At 37.8% G+C, this 20808-nt stretch overlaps 2 protein-coding genes across 4 annotated transcripts in view; one reads left to right on the top strand and one right to left on the bottom strand.

Annotated features, from left to right (window-relative positions):
- SKA2 (spindle and kinetochore associated complex subunit 2) overlaps positions 1-7906 on the bottom strand; it is a 34237-nt gene extending 26331 nt beyond the window's left edge. Inside the window, exon 1 of one of the 3 annotated variants that reach the window (XM_004468207.5) lies at positions 7787-7906. In XM_004468207.5, the coding sequence (XP_004468264.1) occupies positions 7787-7819 (33 nt within the window). In that variant the 5' untranslated portion in view covers positions 7820-7906. Of the gene's footprint in view, positions 1-7574; positions 7594-7786 lie in introns of those variants that run through there. The other 2 variants (XM_071210895.1, XM_071210896.1) reach the window with 2 other exon arrangements.
- Positions 7907-8369: 463 nt separating this feature from the next.
- Positions 8370-20808, top strand: part of PRR11 (proline rich 11) — a 38788-nt gene continuing 26349 nt past the window's right edge. The window contains exon 1 of the mRNA XM_004468210.5: positions 8370-8460. The gene's annotated coding sequence lies outside the window, so the exon portion shown is untranslated. The remainder of the gene's footprint in view (positions 8461-20808) is intronic.

Here is a 20808-nt window from a genome sequence, read left to right as displayed (position 1 = left end):
ATTCACCAAAATGATGAACACAAAGGGAAAGAGGAGAGGAACCCGCAATATGTTTTCTAGGCCTTTTAGAAAACATGGAATTGTTCCTTTCGCCACATACATACAAATCTACAAGAAAGGTAAGATTGTAGACATAAAGGGAATGGGCACTGTTCAGAAAGAAATGTCCCACAAATGTTAGAATGGCAAAACTGGAAGAGTCTACAATGTTACCCAGCATGCTGTTGGTATAGTGGTAAACAAACAGGTTGAGGGCAAAATTCTTGCCAAGAGAATTAATGTACCAATTAAGCATATTAAGCACTCTAAGAGCCTGAGATAGCGTCCTAAAACTTGTGAAGGAAAATGATCTGAAAAGAAGGAAGCCAAAAAGAAAGGTAGCTAGGTCCACTAAAGCGCCAGCCTGCTCCACCCAGAGAAGCACGCTTTGTGAGAACCAATGGAAAAGAGCCTGAGCTACTGGAACCTACACCCTATGAGTTCATGGCATAAGAGGTGTAAAAAAATTTAAAAAGACTTGTGGATTGTAAAAATGTTAGGTTTCTGACTTTCTCTTGAGTAGAAGTGTTGTATCCCCTCCCCCAAAGAATATATTTAAAGCAAATCATGTCCTAATTAATTGGATAATAAATGTCTTTACTATTAAAAAAAAAAAATTACTATAAAGCTACAGTAATTGTGACAATGTGGTATTGGCATAAGAGAACAAAATATAGTTCAAACCAGACCCACACATGTTAACTAAGTGATCATGCTTATTCTTAGGAAATGTACATGGAAGTATTATGTGTAAAAGGAGCATGATATATATACATACTCTCAGATGTTTATAAAATCAATAAATACACAGATAGCTGGATTACAGAATGAAGGATAGTTAACAAGGGAAAGTCAAATGTTGCAAAATGTTAAAATTAGTCAATCTGGGTACCTGGGACAGGGGAATGCTGGCGTTCTCTGCCTGAGTTTTATATTATTTTCCAACTGTCCTGTAGATTTGAAATTATTTCAAAATAAAAAGTGTAAGAGAAAAAAAAAGAAGACCCACACATGCATGCTCAATTGATCTGTTACAAAAGAGTAAAGGTAACTCAATGGAGAAATGATACTCTCTTCAACAAATGGTGCAGTTTGCTATCCATATTAAAAAAAGACCTTATTCAAAAATTAATTTGAAATGGACAGAATCCTAAATGTACAAACTCAAAATAAAATCTTCTAGGAAAAAAACAATTGAAAAGCTTTGTGACTTTGGCTCAGACAAAGATTGCTTATATAGATTTTAACACTTTACCAAATAAGATATACCAATGGTAAAAATGCACATGAAAAGATGCTCAGTATCATTAGCCCTAAAGGAAAGGCAAATTAAAACTATAATGAAATACCATTACACACCTATTAGAATAGCTAAGATTTAAAATACGGACAATACCAAGTATTGGTGAGAATGTGGAGAAATTGGAACCCTAATACATAGCTTTGGGAATGTGAAATAGTATAACTACTTGGGAAAGATTTTAGCAGTTTCTTACAAGGTCAATCATACATTCATCATGCTACCCAGCTATCTCACTCCTCAGTATCTACCCAAAAGAAATTAAAACATTATGGCCACATAAAGACTTATACCCCAATGTTTACAGCAACTTTATTTTAATAGGCAAAAACTGAGAACAACTGAAATTCAAAATCTAGTGAATAGGTAAACAATTTGTGATATTCCATACAATTGAATACTACTACTCAGCAATAAAACGATCAACTACTGATACACAAAACATGGATGAATCTCAAAAGCATTATGCTAAGTGAAAGAAACTACACACAAAAGGCTGCATACTGTATGAATCCATTAATATAAAATTTCAGAAAAGGAAAAACTAGCCATCAATGGCTGTCAGGGGATTTGGGAGGAGGTTAACTACAGGGCACTAGGGAGCTTCAGGAGTGATAGAAATGTTCTATATCTTGGTTGCGGTGGTGGTTGTGCCACTGTACACATTTGTCAAAATTCACTGAATTACACATTTTAATAATTTTATTGTACGTAAATTATCTCAATTAAAACGATCACACAAAAATATAAGTGATAGATTCACATATCTCATAATTACAACAAAAGAGCTTTAAGATAAGCATTCTTAAGTTTAAATTCAAGCATTTACTACACAATACACACAATTAATACAAATTAAAATTTGGAGCAAGTTATCCCAGGAAAGAGATAGCAGGGATTGTTTCCATCACTTAACAATTCATAACTAAACTCAAGGTTTGCAAGAACCTATCCAAATCTGTTACAGAAAGAAGCAAAAAAGTACTACTCATTTAGACAAGCTTTAACAAGTTTAGACATAAAAAGTTTTCTCACAATTTGTTTCATAATCCATTACAGTTGTGAGATTTTAATTAGCTAAGAATTGGTTTTCTTCAAACTAGACTTTTTAAAAGATACTTTTGGAAGCAAAATTATACAGTTTTCAACAGTTTGTGGTAAATTACTCATACTGAAGAAAGATGTAAGGAAGAATCAAAACTGGCGTGTATCCTGCTTTCAGATGCTTTGACAATACTATTGCACTGCTAGCTGTAAAGTACAGTAGTGCAATAAAGTCAGAGCATTCGTTAGCAGTAATAGGTAGGAAAAGTACACAAAAGCATCTTGCATCAGTTGAAGCTTCAGTGGAAAAAGAATTTAAAGTAGGGTTGCCATTTTGGACAGAAGACATCCAAAATCTAAAAACTATTATATCACTGTTTAAAATATATATATATATAAATATTCAAACAGAAACTTGTATAGATATATAGATATAGAAAGGGATTTTGTAAATATATCATAAGCCTTAGTAATAACACAGGTTATTATTAATACCCTAAGTTTACTATTAACAAAACCTGTTATAACACTAAGGCAAAGTTGTGAAAAATATACCTGCACTGTTGTTTTGTTTATTAGCTCCTTCTTGGCAGCAATTGATTGATTGATTGCCATATAAAACAGGAATTGGGGATCAGAATATCAAAAAAAAAGTAAAGTAAAATAATAAGTTTCTCAATTTCTATATACCCAACTCTTCTCTCTGGAATCTAAACTAAAAAGTTTAGTTTAATAAAAAGTTTACCCTTTTATGGCTTTCTAACTCAAGAGTTTACTGAGGGCTATTATAACAAGGGAAGGGATTTCCAGTGAATCAGTGTGTCCTATAGGACATTAGCCCTCTCTAACTGAATACTGTAGAGTTTAACCCCTAAATATCTTTAATAGAGGAAGAAAGCAATTCCCATTTCTTCAAACTTAGAAAAATAAAGGACCCTTATACTTTTCATACAACTTTTCTATAATCTAAAACCTCTTTTAAAATAAAGTTTACTATATATATATAGACATAAAAAGAGAAAATAATAATCAGGGAGAGCAACTGAGATTTAAGCTAATTAACATCTTAACCTTTTAACTGATAAGAATTCATTCAAGTCAGCTGTAAACCCAAAAATGGAAATAGTATCAACGGTATCACTTGCTCTACCTTTTGTGCACAATCACTGGTGGTCCCACATTATAAGAACACAAGACAAATACTACTCAGTCAACAAGTGAAGGAAAAAGAAAAGCCAAAAAATAAAGATTACCCTACAACAGGGTTCTTAACCTTTCTTGTTCCACTGACAACTTTGCCATAAACCCCTTACTAAGTCCACACTATACTGAATTTAGTAAATACACCCACACCAACACATCCCCAGAGAATTTTTTTTTAATTTAAATTCAAGCTCAAGGACTCCTGCCCTACAATAAACTTATTTTCCCATTAATAATGTTTGCATTATTTTCATCAACCTCCGTTTAAATGGTCTAGGGCAGCTACTTAGTTGGATTGTGAGTCTCCTAAGAAATCAGCCAAATTCAGGACAGCTTGAACACTGAATGTTTAAAAGACAAATGTTAAAAAATAAATAGAGACAAACGTTTAAATTTCTGGACTGGAAGTTCATACAAGTACTCTTTAAAGTACTTGACAAACCTTCTGAAAAGTGAGATGTATCATCTTTTACTATTCAGTCAATACAAAGTAGTAATATTAAAAACCAAAGAAGGGAAACAGACTTTGGCCCAGTGGTTAGGGCGTCCGTCTACCATATGGGAGGTCCGTGGTTCAAACCCCGGGCCTCCTTGACCCGTGTGGAGCTGGCCATGCGCAGTGCTGATGCGTGCAAGGAGTGCCGTGCCACGCAAGGGTGTCCCCCGCGTGAGGGAGCCCCACGCGCAAGGAGTGCGCCCGTGAGGAAAGCCTCCCAGCGTGAAAAGAAGAGCAGCCTGCCCAGGAATGGCGCAGCCCACACTTCCCGTGCTGCTGACGACAACAGAAGCGGACAAATAGACACCAAGAACAGACAACCAGGGGAGGGGGGGAATTTAAATAAATAAATAAATCTTAAAAAAAAAAAAACCAAAGTAAAAGTCCAAATACATTTTTAAACCCTGATAATTAATGATTAAAGACTTGAATGGGGCAAAAAAAAGATACCACTAGTTTATTTGCCAAATTTTTGAGTAAAGGAAAATACCCGCTCTCTTTTTCTTCCTTTCTTCCCAAAGTATTAAAAACATTATCATTCAAACATCTAAAAGTTTTTGTCTGACTACCTCATAATTTTCTAAAACCAAGGTGTCTGCTTAATCATTTTCCCCTGAAAATAAAATTTATTTCACCTAAAGAAGTCCTGTAAGAACAGTGACTCTAAAGGCCAGAAAACTTAAATGTTGCCTCAAAATTAAATAGCCAACTTGAGGGGGAAAAGAAAACTTAAAAGCTCTCAAGCCTTATTGCATAGAGTAAGTATATAAAAAACAAACAAACAAAAAACATTGTATTATGTTTTTCCATCTCCCATTGACCCAGAAAAAGGGGGCGGAAATCAAATAAGGCCACATAAGTAAAAATGAATTTGATTTAGTGATTTTTGTCAGAGAAAGATTCAAGTAAAAAAATTCTATTCAGGAAATGTTGAAATAGTAAGAGTAAATATGGAGAGTAAATGAACAAAGATGATAGTACAGATTGAAGGTTTTAAAGATGTAGGAAAAGGAGAGTACAATGTAGAGGGGTTTGAAATGGGGAGACAGTGATAAAGCTGACAGAGAAAAAGAGAGCTGCATAAAAAATAAATACATATAGATTCAAAAAGATATACTTGAATTTTTAAAAAGTCTTCCATGACTAAAATAACTAAATATTTTTAAATCTGTGTAAATCTGTGTTGCATTTTCACAAAAGAAACGAAACAGCATTACATAGTTTCTTAGTTTCTAGGCAATATTTGAAAAACTTAAAAAAAATCATGTAAAAGATCAGTTGAGATATCAAGTCAATTTCCACTTTTCAGAGGTCTATTTCCAGCTTATTATAATTTTCCCTTAAATTCAGACGCAAAGATGGAGAAAAATGCTTGAACAGAGAATATGGTTTCCCACAACCAGCCCCCTATAGTAACAAGAAAAGGAAAAGCCTCAGCTCCCTTTCAGGTTGCTGCACTTACCTGCTGGCCTCCCACCCCCCACCCTCTTTCACACAGTGCTGGTCTCTGGAAGCCAAATGCAGCCTGCTCTTCCCTTAAACCCTTGCCTTTACACACAAAACCACGCTGGAAATGTCTGTCCTTTTCTACCTTCTAACTAGAATCTTCCTTCAAGACCCTTAAATTTGGCCTTCCTCCAACAACCTTCACCCATGTTCCCAGAGCCCCTCACACCCTCCTCCTTTGCAGCCTGTGAGCGATGCAAAGCCACCAGTCCCCTCCAAGGGAATCTTGGTATGCTCATCCATCCTTGAGTATCCAATTCCCAACACAGAGACTGGCATGGAGCAAGCTCTTTTAAAAAAAGTTTGCTTGAAATAAAATTAATTAAACTCAAGCTTCTGTATCATTTTCAAAAAAATGAAACAAGATGACAAGCATTGCTTCTACACTAAGGGAAAAAACGGTAATTTTTTCTTTCTCTATAGTCTGAAAATTCATCATGCTTAGAAATAAATAATTTTTTAAAACTGTTAAAAGCACCACCAGCATTTGAAATTATTTCAAAATAAAGTTTTAAGCATTACTAGTATATTTAGCAACTTTAAATTAAGCAGAAATATCTATTTGAAGGGAGAATTCAGATGGGGGAAGAGCAAGATAGTCTTAACATTTACGCCTGTTAATGGAATCAAACTACAATACTTAACATGTTTTTTGTTTGTTCATTTGTTTTTGTTTTTAAAAAAGCAGTTAATGTTAAAAATAAAACTTTTAGACTAAAATTTCGCTATTACAGGTTTGGAAAGTACAGAAAATTCTTCCTTCTTCCCTATCATTTCTCTTCCCCCTCTTCCCCACTCCCATGGTAAGTTAAAGTACAAAATACGAGGGAGCGGCTGTAGCTCGGTGGTTGAGCACCTGCTTCCCATGTTCAAGGTCCTAGGTTCAATCCCTGGTACCTCCTTAAAAAAAACTACAAAATATGTTAGGAGAAAGGGAAAGCTTTCAAGTCAAATTTTTATACGAAAGGCAGTCCAATTCATCAATACACTGGAAGAAAATAAGGTATATTAAGGTCTCACATTTTCTGGGGAGGAAAAGGTAAAGGTGGTACTCAAGTTTCTTCCAGGATCACCCCACGTCTTTTCCAAGGCAGAGGTCGAAAAAGCCGAGGCACAAATGATACCTAATGAATAATACCAGGCAACTAGGAGAGAAAGGGTGGCTCTGGATGGACCCCGAATGCGGATGGAGAAGAAATTAATTTCTTTTTTACTTAATATTATTTTTTTAACATAAACAACAGGAGCTCAAAGACAGGTGCTTTCCTCCAATTTCCATGTTTTTTCTCCTAATCCAGGAGAAAAAGGAGGACTTAAGACCGAACAAGGCAACTAGGATGAGAAGAGAAAAGCGCGGGCGATCAAACTGTTAGTCTAGGGATGAGAGGGAGGGGATAAAGAGGACAAGTGAAAGAAGAATCCACACGAGAGAACTAGAAGGACAGCCCCTCCAGCTTGGAGGCCAAACTCGCCAGTTGCAGAACCTTTCCCAATTCGCTCCGGTCACCTACATTCACAGATGAACGAAACTAGGCAACTCTAAAGCTGTGCACCTCCTTGGTCCCAATCCGGACCGCGCTCCAGGGAAGCTCATGGTCCAGATCCCCACCGTTCATACTCCGCCCTCATCCAAGGCTTGCCCACCTCCCGGATAAAGAAAAACGGGTCCGGGGGCTTCCTTTACTGTTCGCAAGTTGTGCCCGCAAGTCCAGCATCCTTTCTCATACTTTCTCAGCCCGCCTTCGAGAGCGTGAATAGCTCAGCCCTGAAGAGATACTCCCCCCTTGATCCATTCCCGCCGCGCCCTCCATTCCCCGATTTTGGAGGGTGAATGACCTCTCCCCTTCTTGGGCGCGTTTAGGGACCGTTCCAGTTGACATCTTTCGGTGGAACTACACAGAAATATGTCTGCACCAGCGATAGTTCCTAGAGGGGCAGAAAGAGAAGAGCAGGGAACAAGGAATTCCAAAGGCCGGGCACCCTCACCATCTCCCGCCATTTCCCTCACGAGTTTCCCGGATGTAACCCCTTCCCCCGCGGCTGTAAAAAGAGACCAGGCGGTGGTGCAGGAGGAGGGAACTCAAATCTGGTCCAGCCTCCACCGTCCAGAGCTTCCGGCGACTCCAAGCTGCGTCCCACCTGCGAGGCAACAGGGGAAAAATAATCTACCCAGAAGATCTCCTTCTCTTTGCACTCACCATCAATTCCAGCTTATCGACCTCCGCCTCCATGTTGAATAGTTGACATTCTTCAGACCGCGGCGGCGCTTAAGCCGCAAACCGTACCAGCACTGAGGGTTCCTATTGGACAGCTGTCACTCAATGTCTTGCACTCATTGGCTTTCCGGTTTCACCGTCGCCCGCCCATTGGCGAATGGGTAATGTCCTCCGCTTGAAACACATTTTCCTGTTGGGCAAAGACACAAAACGCCGCAGGAGGATTGGCTGGCATACACATTTTTTTCTTCATTGGCTGTTCCTCATCTCCACTTTCAATTTCATAGTCGGGGCTCCGCAGAGAAGAGTTTATGACTGGCGCAATCAGAAGCAGCAACAACCAATTACACAAAAGCTTCCACAGGCGACTTAAGGGACATGGACACACCTCCTTTCCTCTGCAGCTTTCCCCTTCCTTCCCTCCGGTTTTTTCCTTGTTCATACCAGAAGCGCTTCAGTTGTGATTGGCTGGAGCGTCTTTCTCTCTTAGCCAATCACAAGCCAAGTTTTACCTCTCTTCTACCAGGAATGGAAACCGTAGGGAGACCATGACTACGATTGGTCCCTCCATGACAAGGACTTAATTTTGAATTTTTCTTTGTGGCGTGCGGGAAACCACTGCCCGGACTCCATCTAATCCCCAGGCTCTTAGAACAGTAAGTGCGCGGAGATTCTTCCCTTGTTACTTGGATTCCCGTCTTCCTCAGCTGCACGCTTGTTCCTGCTTGTGTTCTTGTGGCTTAAGGAGGTGGGGAATTTGGCTGAACTCGGAGGGGAGATGAAGCAGGGAAGGGGAGGTTTGAGGATGAGGAAGAAGTGCTCAGCCTAGCTCTATCCTAACCATATTTCTGCTATTTAGTTAACACTTAGAAAAACAGCTTTTGGAGCAAAGCATCTGCCTTCCTTTTGCACATTCCTTTACATCATTGCCACTCAAAGTGTGGTACACTGACCAGCAACATCAGCATTACTGGGGCGCTTGTTAAAATGCAAATTATCGGGCCCCACCCGTGCCTACTAAATCCGAATATGCATCTTTAATAAGATCCCTCCAGTGCTTCTTCTGCATATTAAAATTTGACAAGCTACATTTCTCGGACAGGGAGTATTACCGTTTTACTACTTACTGTCTTTCACTGTTCTGTGAGAGTGTCAATCTTAAAACTGTGCCGTCTACTCTGTGCCTAATACTGTGCTGGTTGAGGCTTTCGGGGGCTGAAATCTCCTTAGAGAAACGACGATCTAGGAAAAATAGTTCTACACAGCATAAAATATACAAATAAATGTAAGTAAAGGGAAAATATTAGGTTGTATATATGGTACTAGAGCAGCACAACACCAACAGTGAACCCTAAGTTAAACCATGGACTATAATTAATAGTACAATTATAAAAAGGTCCTTTCATCAGTTGTAACAAATATGCCAATGGAAGGTGTTAATAATTGGGTGGTATATAAATAAACAAACCAAAAGTAATGTTATGGGTATTCAAGTAGGAATTAATTGAACTAGCAATGAAAATTGATGAATTGATTGAAGGCTGTTAGTGGGAGGAGGATGTAAGAGGCCATAAAAATATATTTTAGGAAGATAGCACTGAAATGTAACTGTCACTTCCATTGCTGTCTCAACTTTGGAAGTACCCCTGACCAAAGCACATTTCATATAACTAGGTGGGTTGTGGCTTTTTTGGTTGTTTTTTAATGAGAAGTGTTGTATATTTACATGGGTGGCATTTTAATAGTAGGAGCAGTGCCAACTCCTGCTAACTGATGTTAATTCTTACTCTATTGTTTATTGCATCTTCCTACGGAAAACAGTTTTGCATCATCCTTTGATGGTGGGAGGTGTAGTATAGTTAGAACTAAAAACCTCCTTGATGGGTCATATGGGAACCCCCTATATTTTTTATGTAACATTTACGTAATCTAAAGCTTCTTTAAAAATAAAAAAATGTAAAAAAATTTTTAAAACTTCCCTGACCAAGAGGTTTCCCAGAATTTAATTGGAGTAAAAGAGAGAACACTTTCTAGCTAACACTTAGCAAGAATTAGAATTATTTTTTTCATTCATTGATTGAAGGAAACATTGTTTAGTGCCTGCTATGCTCTAAGTCAGAGTTTCTTAACCAAGGGTCGGTGAGCTTGAAATGAAATCCAAAAAAAAAACATTATTCTTGTGGGAACTTGTTGGTGCAGGTGTGATATATTTATTAAATAATACACAGTATAGTGTGGACTTAGTAAGGGATCCATGGTTTTCACCAACTGGCAAAGGGGTCTGTTCAACAAAAAAGTTTAAGAACCCCTGCACTAAGTGCCACTAGGGAAGAAGAGATGAATAAAGTTTATTCTACTTTTGAAAAGCTTATAGTCCATCAGGGTGAATAACACATAAACATTTACAGTGTAATAATGTTTGTATTAAGTGTCATAGAAGCACCCAAGAATTATTTCAGTCAGTATAAATTCCAAAGGCCAAAAACTGTTGTTCAGGATTGTATTCCAGCACCCTAGATTATAAGTACTCAACAAAAATCTGGGGGATAAAGTCATAGAATCTTGAAGGCTAGGTATAAATTGACCTGGAGGAGGATACTTAGAAGAGGGCGGGGCACAGGGCTGGTAACACTGCAGATACTATGAAAAGTATTCGGTGTTTTGTACATATATACATAAACTGCTAGTCACTAGGAGATATGAGTCTGCAAAGGACCAATTTGGGCTAAGTGGTAAAAATCTTTTAACAGCATACTAACTATTTGGGGTTTTGTCCAGTGAATGATAAGGAATACTTTTAAACAAGAGACCAGTGAGATCATGTTTTTGTTTTAATAAACTATTTCTGATAATAGTGTAGAAAGTGAGCTAGCAAGAGGAATGACTGAAGGTAAGAGGATCATGAAGGAACATTCAGACAAACCCAAACTGAAAAATATTCTCTAAAACAACTGGCCTGGGATCTTTAAAATGTAAATGTGAAGAAAGGCAAGTAAATATATGAAAGGGTAATGGATGATGGTGATGGTAGCACTACATTGTGAATGTAATTTACATCACTGAATATTTGAATATGGTTAAAAGGGGAAATTTTAGGCTATATGTATGTAATGAGAATAAAAAATTTTTAAAATAATGGGGGAGGGGGTGAGGTATATGGGAATCCCTTATATTTTCAATATAACATTTATGTAATCTAAAGCTTCTTTAAAAATAATAATAATAAAACAATGGAAGTTGTATTACATGGTAGCAGAAGTAGGCATTTTTATGTGTTGCATTTATATCTTACCTCAAATTAAGTTGTAGATATAGGTTAATAAATAAAATCCATTCCTGCCTTTCTCACACTAAAAAAAAAAAAAAAAAAAAATGGAAGGGCACAACACAGTGAACCCTAAGTTAAACCAGGGACTATAGTTAATAATACAATTATACAATATGCTTTCATCAATTCTAACAAGTTTGATGTTTATAATAGGGTGGTATATGAGGGGAAGGAAGGGAGACTGGGGAATTGTTCTGAATTAAAGAAGACTAGAGACATGACAGCTAAATGCAACGTGGAGCAGGAAAGGTGGGGCAGGAGGGAGCCACAGTAAAGAATATTATTGAAACAATTGGAAAATTTGAATATGAACAGTATATTAGATCATATATCAAGGACAAATTTTCTGACAGTGATTGTGGTTTTGAAGGAGAATGTCCATGTTCTTAGGGAAACACAAGCTAAAGTATCTAGGAATGAAGAGTCATGATATCTGCAACTAACTGCTCAGCCAAAAATGTTAAAATTTTATACACACACACACACATGCACACACATGATGTCCCTCCAGCTGATAAAGTTTGGTGATCAGCTCACAAATCTTTTACATGTTTCTCTGGGTGATTTCATCCATTCTAGCGGGTTTTGTCTATAGGTATACACTTACAATTCCAGTATTTCTCTGGTATCATTCCTCTGAATTTCTGACTTTAAACATAAGACAGACATAAGCAATTAGATAATTTCAGATACCCTACTATCAACTCCTATCAGCACACCCTCATCATTTGTCCCCTAGACAGTTCACCGCCAATCCTAGCTCCATAAATCCAACTTCCACAGTGCTGCCAGAGTGCTCTTCCTAAAATGCAGATCTGAGCATGACACTTCCCCACTTAAAACCCATTATTATTTCTCCATTTCCTACAAGACAACCTGGTACTTACCCACCCTCCAGCTTCATTTCTTATTGCTCCCTACCCAAACTTAATGCTGCAAATGCTTTAGTAACACTAAACACTGGATCCTCTCACATACCTTCCATGATGTTTCTAAGACTTTGCTCATGCTATTCCCTCCGATGCAATGAATTCTCTCCAACCCTTTCCTTTTTCATCTGCCTAGCTCCTCATTTAAAACTCAGCTTAAACAAAATATTTTACAAAAAGCTTCTCCAACTATTATGGGAAAATTATGTACACTTTCTCTATTCCGCATTAATAACCCATGCATATTCCATAACACACACCATATTTTATAGAAGCCACCTCTTTACTTTCTGTTTACCCACCACCCTTTACTATAAACTCTTGGAGGGCAAATATGTGTCTTACTCATTTCCAGAGCAAGTTGCATGTTATCAGTACTTATTGAACTGAACTGGAACCTGTGGATTGAAAAGAATTAGAGAATAATGATAATACATTTAATTCGTATTGCATGCTAGTATTGTTTTAAGAGATTTACATGTATTAACTCATTCTTCCAAACAGCTCTATGAGGGAAAATTCTTTTATTACCCTTATTTTACAGGGGAGGAAACTAAAGTAAAGAATTTGCCAGAGGTCCTTACTGAATTTATTATTTTTTAAAATTTCTCTAGCCTTCCTTGTCCCCCTCCCCCACAGTTGTTTTGCTTTCTGTATCCATTCACTGTGTGTTCTTCTCTGTCCGCTTGTATTCTTGTCAGCGGCATCCAGAATCTGTGTCTCTTTTTGTTGCGTCATCTTGCTGCGTCAGCTCTCTGTGTTTTGGGGGAGGGGATCAACATTACTGGGCAGGCTGTACTTTTTTCACTCGGGTGGCTTTCCTTACGGGGCGCACTCCTTGCGCATGGGGCTTCCCTACACAGGGGACACCCCTGCATGGCACGGCACTCCTTGCACGCATCAGCACTGCACGTGGACCAGCTCATCACACGGGTCAGGAGGCCCTGGGTTTGGACCTTGGACCTCCCATGTGGTAGGCAGATGCCCTATTCGTTGGGACAAATCTGCTTGCTTCCCCCAGGATTGAATTTAGATTGTATGGCTCCTAATCCTCACTCTAAACCCTAACATTTTAACCTCCGCTTATTAGTAAATACTATTAATGTGCATATTTAGGTCCGTAGCCAATCTTATCTTATATGTATCATCAAAGTCCATTATTTAAAATAGAGGTGTTTCTGGATGATCTTAAAAATATAATATGATTACATTCCTTTTTAAAAGTTACAAAATGAATGGCTGATGGATGTCTAAGTTTCATTATAATATTCTAGTGACCAAGAGCTCAACATACTGCAATAAAAATTGTCATGAGGCCAGCCTGTTTTCATTTGAATATTCTTAAATTATAGTTGACTAAAGAATACTCAAATATCATTGTCTTAAAATTGACTGGCTGGATTTAACAAATCATTGAGTTGGTAGAGGTCAAAACTCTATGACCAAACAAAATTTAAAAATAACAAAATAATTTGTTTAATTCCATGACCTGTAGATATATTTAGTTTCCTCTACACAGTATTTTAAAGACATTTTGGTAACTGTTCAAAAAGCACATGATTTCACATGAAAATCAGAACTCCCACAGAACAATGGTCATCTGGAGCTTGGAAAGATACGTTCTCTTCAGGTTTCACACGCCCTTGCCCTTTTCTCATTTATGCTTCCTCTGAGGCACCTATCAGGTTGCCTCTGCAGCCCCAGAATTGGACCTATTTAGAGCAGGATATTCAATGCTGATGTGAATCTTTTCTACAATTAAAGCACATGAAATCAGGGAAGACAATTAACCTAGTTTATAATCAGTAGTATAAAAACTTAGATGCTTGGAAAAGAACAAGTCACCTCTCTGGTGAAGAGCATACTTCACAATTCATAATGGCTACGGGAACCTTGACTCTTTTGTTTAAAGATCAGTTATTTAAATTGATGCTACTACATCTATGTAATATGGTCTTTCCTTTCTTATTGTTTGATGTGTTATCAGCAGTTCCAGAGGTTGCAATGATTCCTCAGCCTGGGAATATTTTCTTGATGGAAAGAAGGTATAGGTGAAAATCAGAGTAATTTCTAGAGATCACAGAATTAATTGGGAATTTTCACATGTCTAATGATTTTTCAAATTGTTTGAGGAAACCAAGCATAAGAAAAAATTAATTAAAAGAAATAAGTATTGAATTAAATTTATCCTTAATTATGAAATGCACTGAAAAGGCATTTCAGCAAGAGTGGCAAGAGAGAGTCACATCGCTTAATTTTTGGTTCAAATAAAAACCAGCACAGGTGGCATCACAAGTAGTTTAAACAAACAATAAAATACAGAATGTCTACTGTATCCTAATTTCCTCAGTTGCCTATTTTTTTTTTCAAATCATGTTGTGGTATAAATTTTTATATTCTGTCTTAAATTCTTGTAAAAAGAAGACAAGTCAAAATGAAGAAAAGGTAGTTTTCAATAAATCTATAGGAAAAATGCTTTGAGGAATCATGAAAGAATGAGCTTCTATCCTATGTTAGCAATTAGAATCCCACTTAATCCAGCAGTAAGAATTTGTATGTCTCTTTGCCCTCTTGAAAAAGAGACAAATATATTGTTTTAAATTAGAGGAAGAATGCTGTGTACTCTTATAATTGGGACAGTTCTCCCTTGCAGAGTACCTAATATTTTTAATAAAGCAGTGATAATAAAACAAACTTTAGTTTGTTGAGTCCATCTATTCTGTTTGAAGAAGAAATTCTTTCTTTTTTTTTGGAAGCACTGTCATTATTTTCAGATGAAATAGCAATCTAGGAATTATCTCAGACTGTACCTTTCTACCCCAACAGATCTAAAGTATTCTCTTAATTTTCTGCCTGTGTCAATTACTACATTTTACTAGAAGGATATTAGATACAGCAACAGTTACACACACACACAGGAAATAGGATTTCATTCCTAGATTATTTTCATTGAAAAATAATGTCCAAAATAACATACGCTGAATTGCATAAGACTCTTCAGAGATTTGAATGCATAGGCACTGGAATATTCACCAGGGAAAGACTAGAAAGAGATGACCCAGTTTCAGAATGGTGGTACTCTTTTTCCAGCTAATTATACATATGAAAGTTTAAAGTCAAATAATACTACAAGTCTTATTATAATATATTTTAAATAATGGTAGTTCTCTGTCTCATCTCTATAATCCTGACTCCCACTTGCCAGAGGCAGTATTATCAACTCTTATAATTGTTTTTTTCTGATTTTTACCTCCATGTTTCTAAATAACATGCATATACTAGTACTACTATTTTGTGATTTCCCCCTCAATTTTAGATACTATATAAATTTAGACAAATACTGACTTTTTTTCTCTTTTGGAAGAGAAAAAATATCAATATTTTTGGTTAAATCAACATTCAATGTTTTTATTATTAAATACTGTTTACAAGCTGACAGCTGAGCCATACAGTATTACTATGATTACATTTCTTTTTTTGTGTAACATTTTTCCTGGCCATTTTTTATATGCTTATTTTCCTAAGCACTCATCACTAATTTTGTCCCAACTTTACAGAGCAGTAAAACTCTGCTAAGAATAGTCCAACACACTAAGTAATTTATCTGTCTTTTTTTCCTTTCGAGGCTTTGTTACTGAAGTCCACTGTCCTGCTGCAGTTTTTACTGGTTGTGCCTTAAGGCCACCAAACTACTCTAGGATTCAGGAACTCAGAATGGCTTTTCCTTTTTCTTTTTTTTTTTTAAGGGTGAGCCTTGTGCAAAGGCGCACCTTGCTTTTATTTAATTTTATTATTTTTAAAAGATTTATTTATTTCTCCCACTCCCCCCATTGTCTACTCTCTGTGTCCCTTTGCTGTGTGTTCTTCTGTGTCTGCTTGTATTGTCATTAGGCGGCTCCAAGAACCGATCCTGGGACATTCCAGAGTGGGAAAGAGGCAATCATTCTCTTGTGCCACCTAAGCTCCCGGGTCTGCTGTGTCTCTTATTATCTCTTCTCTGTGTCTCTTTTTGTTGCATCATTTTGCTGCACCAGCTCTCCGCATGGGCCAGCACTCCTGTGCAGGCCAGCACTCCTGCACGGGCCAGCACTCCACATGGGCCAGCTGGCCACATGGCCCAGCTTGTCTTCACCAGGAGGCCCTGGGTATCAAACCCTGGACCTCCTATATAGTAGACAGGAGCCCAGTTGCTTCAGCCACATCTGCTTCCAGCTTTTAAATTTTTAAATAGCTGAAAATAAAAGAAAAATAGTACTTTGTGACAAATGAAACACATGAAATTCAAATTTCAGTGCTCTAGCCATATGATCTGCAAAGCCTAAAACATTGACAGGAAAAGTTTGCCGACCCCTGCTCTAGGTTTGCTGCAAAGCTGTCTTCCTGGGACTTCTCACCATTGTTCTATAAATTCCCATCGTTCCTCTTTATTCTGTCCTCACACTTGACAGAAATCTTGGCCAGGTAGAAAATTCTGAGATGGAAAACATTTTCCTTCAGAATTCTAAAGTTGCTGTTGAAGTTTGATGCCATTCTATTTTTAGCACTTTGTATGTAGACTTTTTTCTCTCTGGAGAAGCCTTTTTATTCTTGGTGTTCTAAATGGTGGTGTGACTCAATGTGGATCTTCTTTTACTCATTATATTGAGTATTCAGTGGGTAATTTCAGTGAGGCAGTTCAGGTCCTTCAGTTCTGGGAAATAGTTTTGTATTGTTAATTTGATGAAATCCTCTCCTCTTTTCTATTTTATCTGTACCCTCCTAAAATTTTATCTTCCAACTGTTCTATTGCATATTTTATTTCTGCTATTTTTAATTTCTAAAAGCTTCTTATCCTTCTTGTTTTAGAAATGCCATGTCATTTTATTTCTTGAAGATACTAATTTTTTTCTGAGAAATTTTCTTCCACTTCTTGAATTTTTTCCATTTCCTTTGAGCTTCTTTTTTTTCCCCCCGTTTATTTTGGGTTTTGTCTTTCGTGTTAGAGATTTTCCTGAAATCTGTACCTTGGTGGTACAGATGTCAGAAGAAGTGCAGAAGACATGATTGGAAAGTCTGCAGAGGGGAGGTAGATATTGTCAGCCTGTCAGCACCATTTGCCATTTTTGGAAAAGGACTCTAAATGTCAATATCTGTAGGTCTTTCTTCTTGGGCCAATTTCCCTGGAAAGGAATCTTCTATTCCCTGCAGCAGAGGGTGTGGGGATTTGAGGCAAGGTACTAAACTTAGTTACTTGTGTTCTGGGAGCTGAGTGGAGGAAGGGGCCAGAAAGTCTTACTTTTGGTTCAAGATCATCCTTCATCTTTCGTATGGTGGCACACACATTGACCCTGTTGTACTTGGTGCCCCAGAATCCAGTGCCTCCCAGGTTCAACTTCTCCAGAGAATAAATCTGTCAGTCTTTACCAGTAAGGACCAAATCCAGAGGCCTAGCCAATCTATCCAATCCTTATAAAGCCTCAGTCAATCCAATTTTTAGCCCTAATCCACGTCTTTTGAGGGACTAGGTACCTTAAATTTTCCCAGGATTCTGGGAATTGGCTTGTTTCTTTTTGGCTTCCTTGCCTTGGGCAGTTAAGCCTCAGCATTCCTCTGCCCTACCAAATCATTTACTACCTTTCCATTTCCCATAATTTAGTTGATATCTATTATCTGCTGTAGTCACCACTCTCGTTCTTATGTCTTTATGGGTTTATCCTTTCTTATTCCTTTGCTGCCTTTTTCATAGTGTTTCAGAAGGGACTAGAGCAGTATTATGCAAATAAATGTTTAATTACTATATATGCATACATATATGTAAGCATACATATACATACATACATAAGTTTATAACTTTTACTGATGTAAAGTGATAATAAGTAATTATAAAAAATATATAGTACTCTTTATTTTAAATTCCTTTTAACCAATTGATTGTCACAGAATGCTATTGTTGATTTTTACAAAATTCTTGTATCTGTAACCAACCTATGGTTGCCATTTGTGAATAAGTATAATTCCTAATATGAATGTTGGTTGATGTTTTTGTTTACTCTGTGGAGTAAGATGACATTGAAACAACAAAGACCTGTTGGAACTTCACTTCAGTGATATAAGCAGTACTTTACTGAATCTGATGATAGTTTTTGAATACTAAAAGACTATTTCCTAAATTTTTTGTGCTACGCACAATGTAAAGGCTACAGACAAAACACACTTTTATGGTTAATCTGCATTATTAACAAATCCCTCATCACTTTCTTAACTTTCAACAAAATCATAAATTGAACACTAACTTGTAGTTTTACAATTTCCAAAATATAAATACTTCTACTCTGGCCAATTTCAAGCTTCCAGTGTAGAGCTGGGAAGAGATGAGCAGTAATATACCATCTATAGTATTTCCACAATACAGATACAATAATATAAACAACCATTATAAACTACCATAAACAGTAAAATGATGTACAATAATTAGAAAGTGATTAATTTTGAAAATTTTTAATGTAATTTATTTAACTTTAAGTTTATATAATTTAATTTTACTAGTGTTTATCTGGCTTGCACAAGCTTCTTGAAAATGTGACTCTTGTTGCCAACTCTGGCACAATACTGGAGTGGAAATAAAAGTATATAGTCAATCTGCCAAATTTAACCAGAAAGTCCAGTTACTTTTTAAGATTTATTTTCATAACTTAAGGATTGGGGAAGCAGACTTGGGCCAATGGATAGGGCGTCTGCCTACCACATGGGAGGTCCGTGGTTCAAACCCCGGGCCTCCTTGCCCCATGTGGAGCTGGCCCACACGCAGTGCTGATGTGCGCAAGGAGTGCCATGCCACACAGGGGTGTCCCGTGCCACACAGGGTTGTCCCGTGCCACACAGGGGTGTCCCCCACATAGGGAGCCCCATGCACAAGGAGTGCGCCCCGTAAAGAGAGCTGCCCAGTGCGAAAGACATTGCAGCCTGCCCAAAAATGGCACTGCACACACAGAGAGCTGACACAGCAAGATAACACAACAAAAGGAAACAGATTCCCGGTGCCACTGATAAGGATATAAGTGGTCACAGAAGAACACACAGCAAATAGACACAGAGAACAGACAACTGGGGGGGGGGGGGGCGGGGGAAGGAGAGAGAAATAAATAAATAATAAATCTTTAAAAATAAAAAGATGTTTATTAAAAAAATAATAATAACTTAAGGATTGGTGAGTACAGGAAAAACAGAGGCAGGAGGCTGGTTCTCAAAGTCAGTTTTATCCCTGACAAAAGACATCAGGAGAGGAGGGGGCCCATAAGGGAAGAAAAGAAGGCTATTAATGGCAGATGGAAGACAAGGAAGGGGAGGTTGCCATGAAGTCTCAGATTCCAGGGATCCCAATCAGTTAACTGGGTCCTGAGTAGAGACTTCCAGTGATTTGAAGAGCTTGGATTTGAAGAGCTTTTACCTCCCACCTCCCAACCCCCACCCCAAGGCAATAACCAGGTTGCTGTTTCCTGGGAACCTCTCCTAAATAGCATCATTCAGAATATTTTTGCTTTAAGTTAAAAAAAAATTCATTCAATCAATCAACCCCTTAGACATTACTTGTGTAAAACAAAAAGAAAAAGTGTTGTACTAAAGGTGAAGTCAGCCATATTTTTGGGTATATCTCTCACGTCTCTAAGAACAATTAAGGAGAACACTATGAACTTGGGATCTGGCAATTAGTGCAATAAAATGCTATGGATAGCCTTAACTCCTTTAAGACCTGTTGATACATGCACTGTCCCCACTCTGCCATTAGAGGTGCCCTCAACAAGTCTACCATTTTTGGAACCAAACCCCTTTACAGTTTTTATAACCCACAGCCCTGTGTGGGGAGGTTCTTCAACCAGCCTAATCTGAGAGCTGAACAAGTGTAGAGCAGCATACTAAATGCTGGAAGGTTACTGAGGGAACAAAAGCAGAATGAATGTGTATTTTGAAGGCAGATTGTCCCTATTCAAAAGTAAGGGAACATTGAATGGGAAGGAGGCCCAGGAGAAGCCCAGGCCTTGAAACATTTTTTGTTCTGCTACTGGCCTAACAACAGCTTTGTTCCTCAGGTAGCAAAACTTGCAAAGCCCTTCTGGAGCTTCAGATCAAACCAGCTCTGTTTTAATTTTCTCCAGAAAAGGATCTGGTTTAAAATAAAAAGATACAAGGTATTGTTTTAAAATGTTAAAACCATAAGTGTTTTGAAACACCCATGTCTAAGATTTGGGGTAATTGCTATTTCATTTGATATTACTTATTTACTAGTGCACCACAGTGTATTACTGTTAGAGGGTTGCAATAATTAACAAGCTATAGCTCAGTTTCCCCTGATAAGCATTGGGGAAAGGCTAACCCCTCTCCCATAAGCCTACATGTCTAAGGGCATGGGCATTTCCCCACAGGTTAAACAAAGAAACCACATAGAGACGGGAGTAAAGGGAAACAGAAACCTTCCCTACCTGCATATCAGAGGGAGACAAAATCCCTACCGATCAAAGAAACATCTGCTCCTACAGCGTTCCAAGAAACCAGAACTCCCTAACCCACTATCTTCTAGTCACTATCAGGGAAAGTTTTCACCTCTAGGGCTTCCTATTGGTCCCTGCACTTCATTTGGACCCTCAACCCCCTCCCACCAACTATCATTTCCTGCCTTGGAAAGTTCTGTATAAATTCAAATCCCCCCCTTCCAGGAGTGGGCTGAAGTCTCTCTTCAGACCCCCACCATGCTGGTGGGGGGGCTGAAGTCT

The sequence above is a fragment of the Dasypus novemcinctus genome, chromosome 21 (genome assembly GCF_030445035.2).
Source record: "Dasypus novemcinctus isolate mDasNov1 chromosome 21, mDasNov1.1.hap2, whole genome shotgun sequence".
In the NCBI taxonomy this organism is placed as follows: Eukaryota; Metazoa; Chordata; class Mammalia; order Cingulata; family Dasypodidae; genus Dasypus; species Dasypus novemcinctus.
This window is presented reverse-complemented; position numbering and strand designations above follow the sequence as displayed.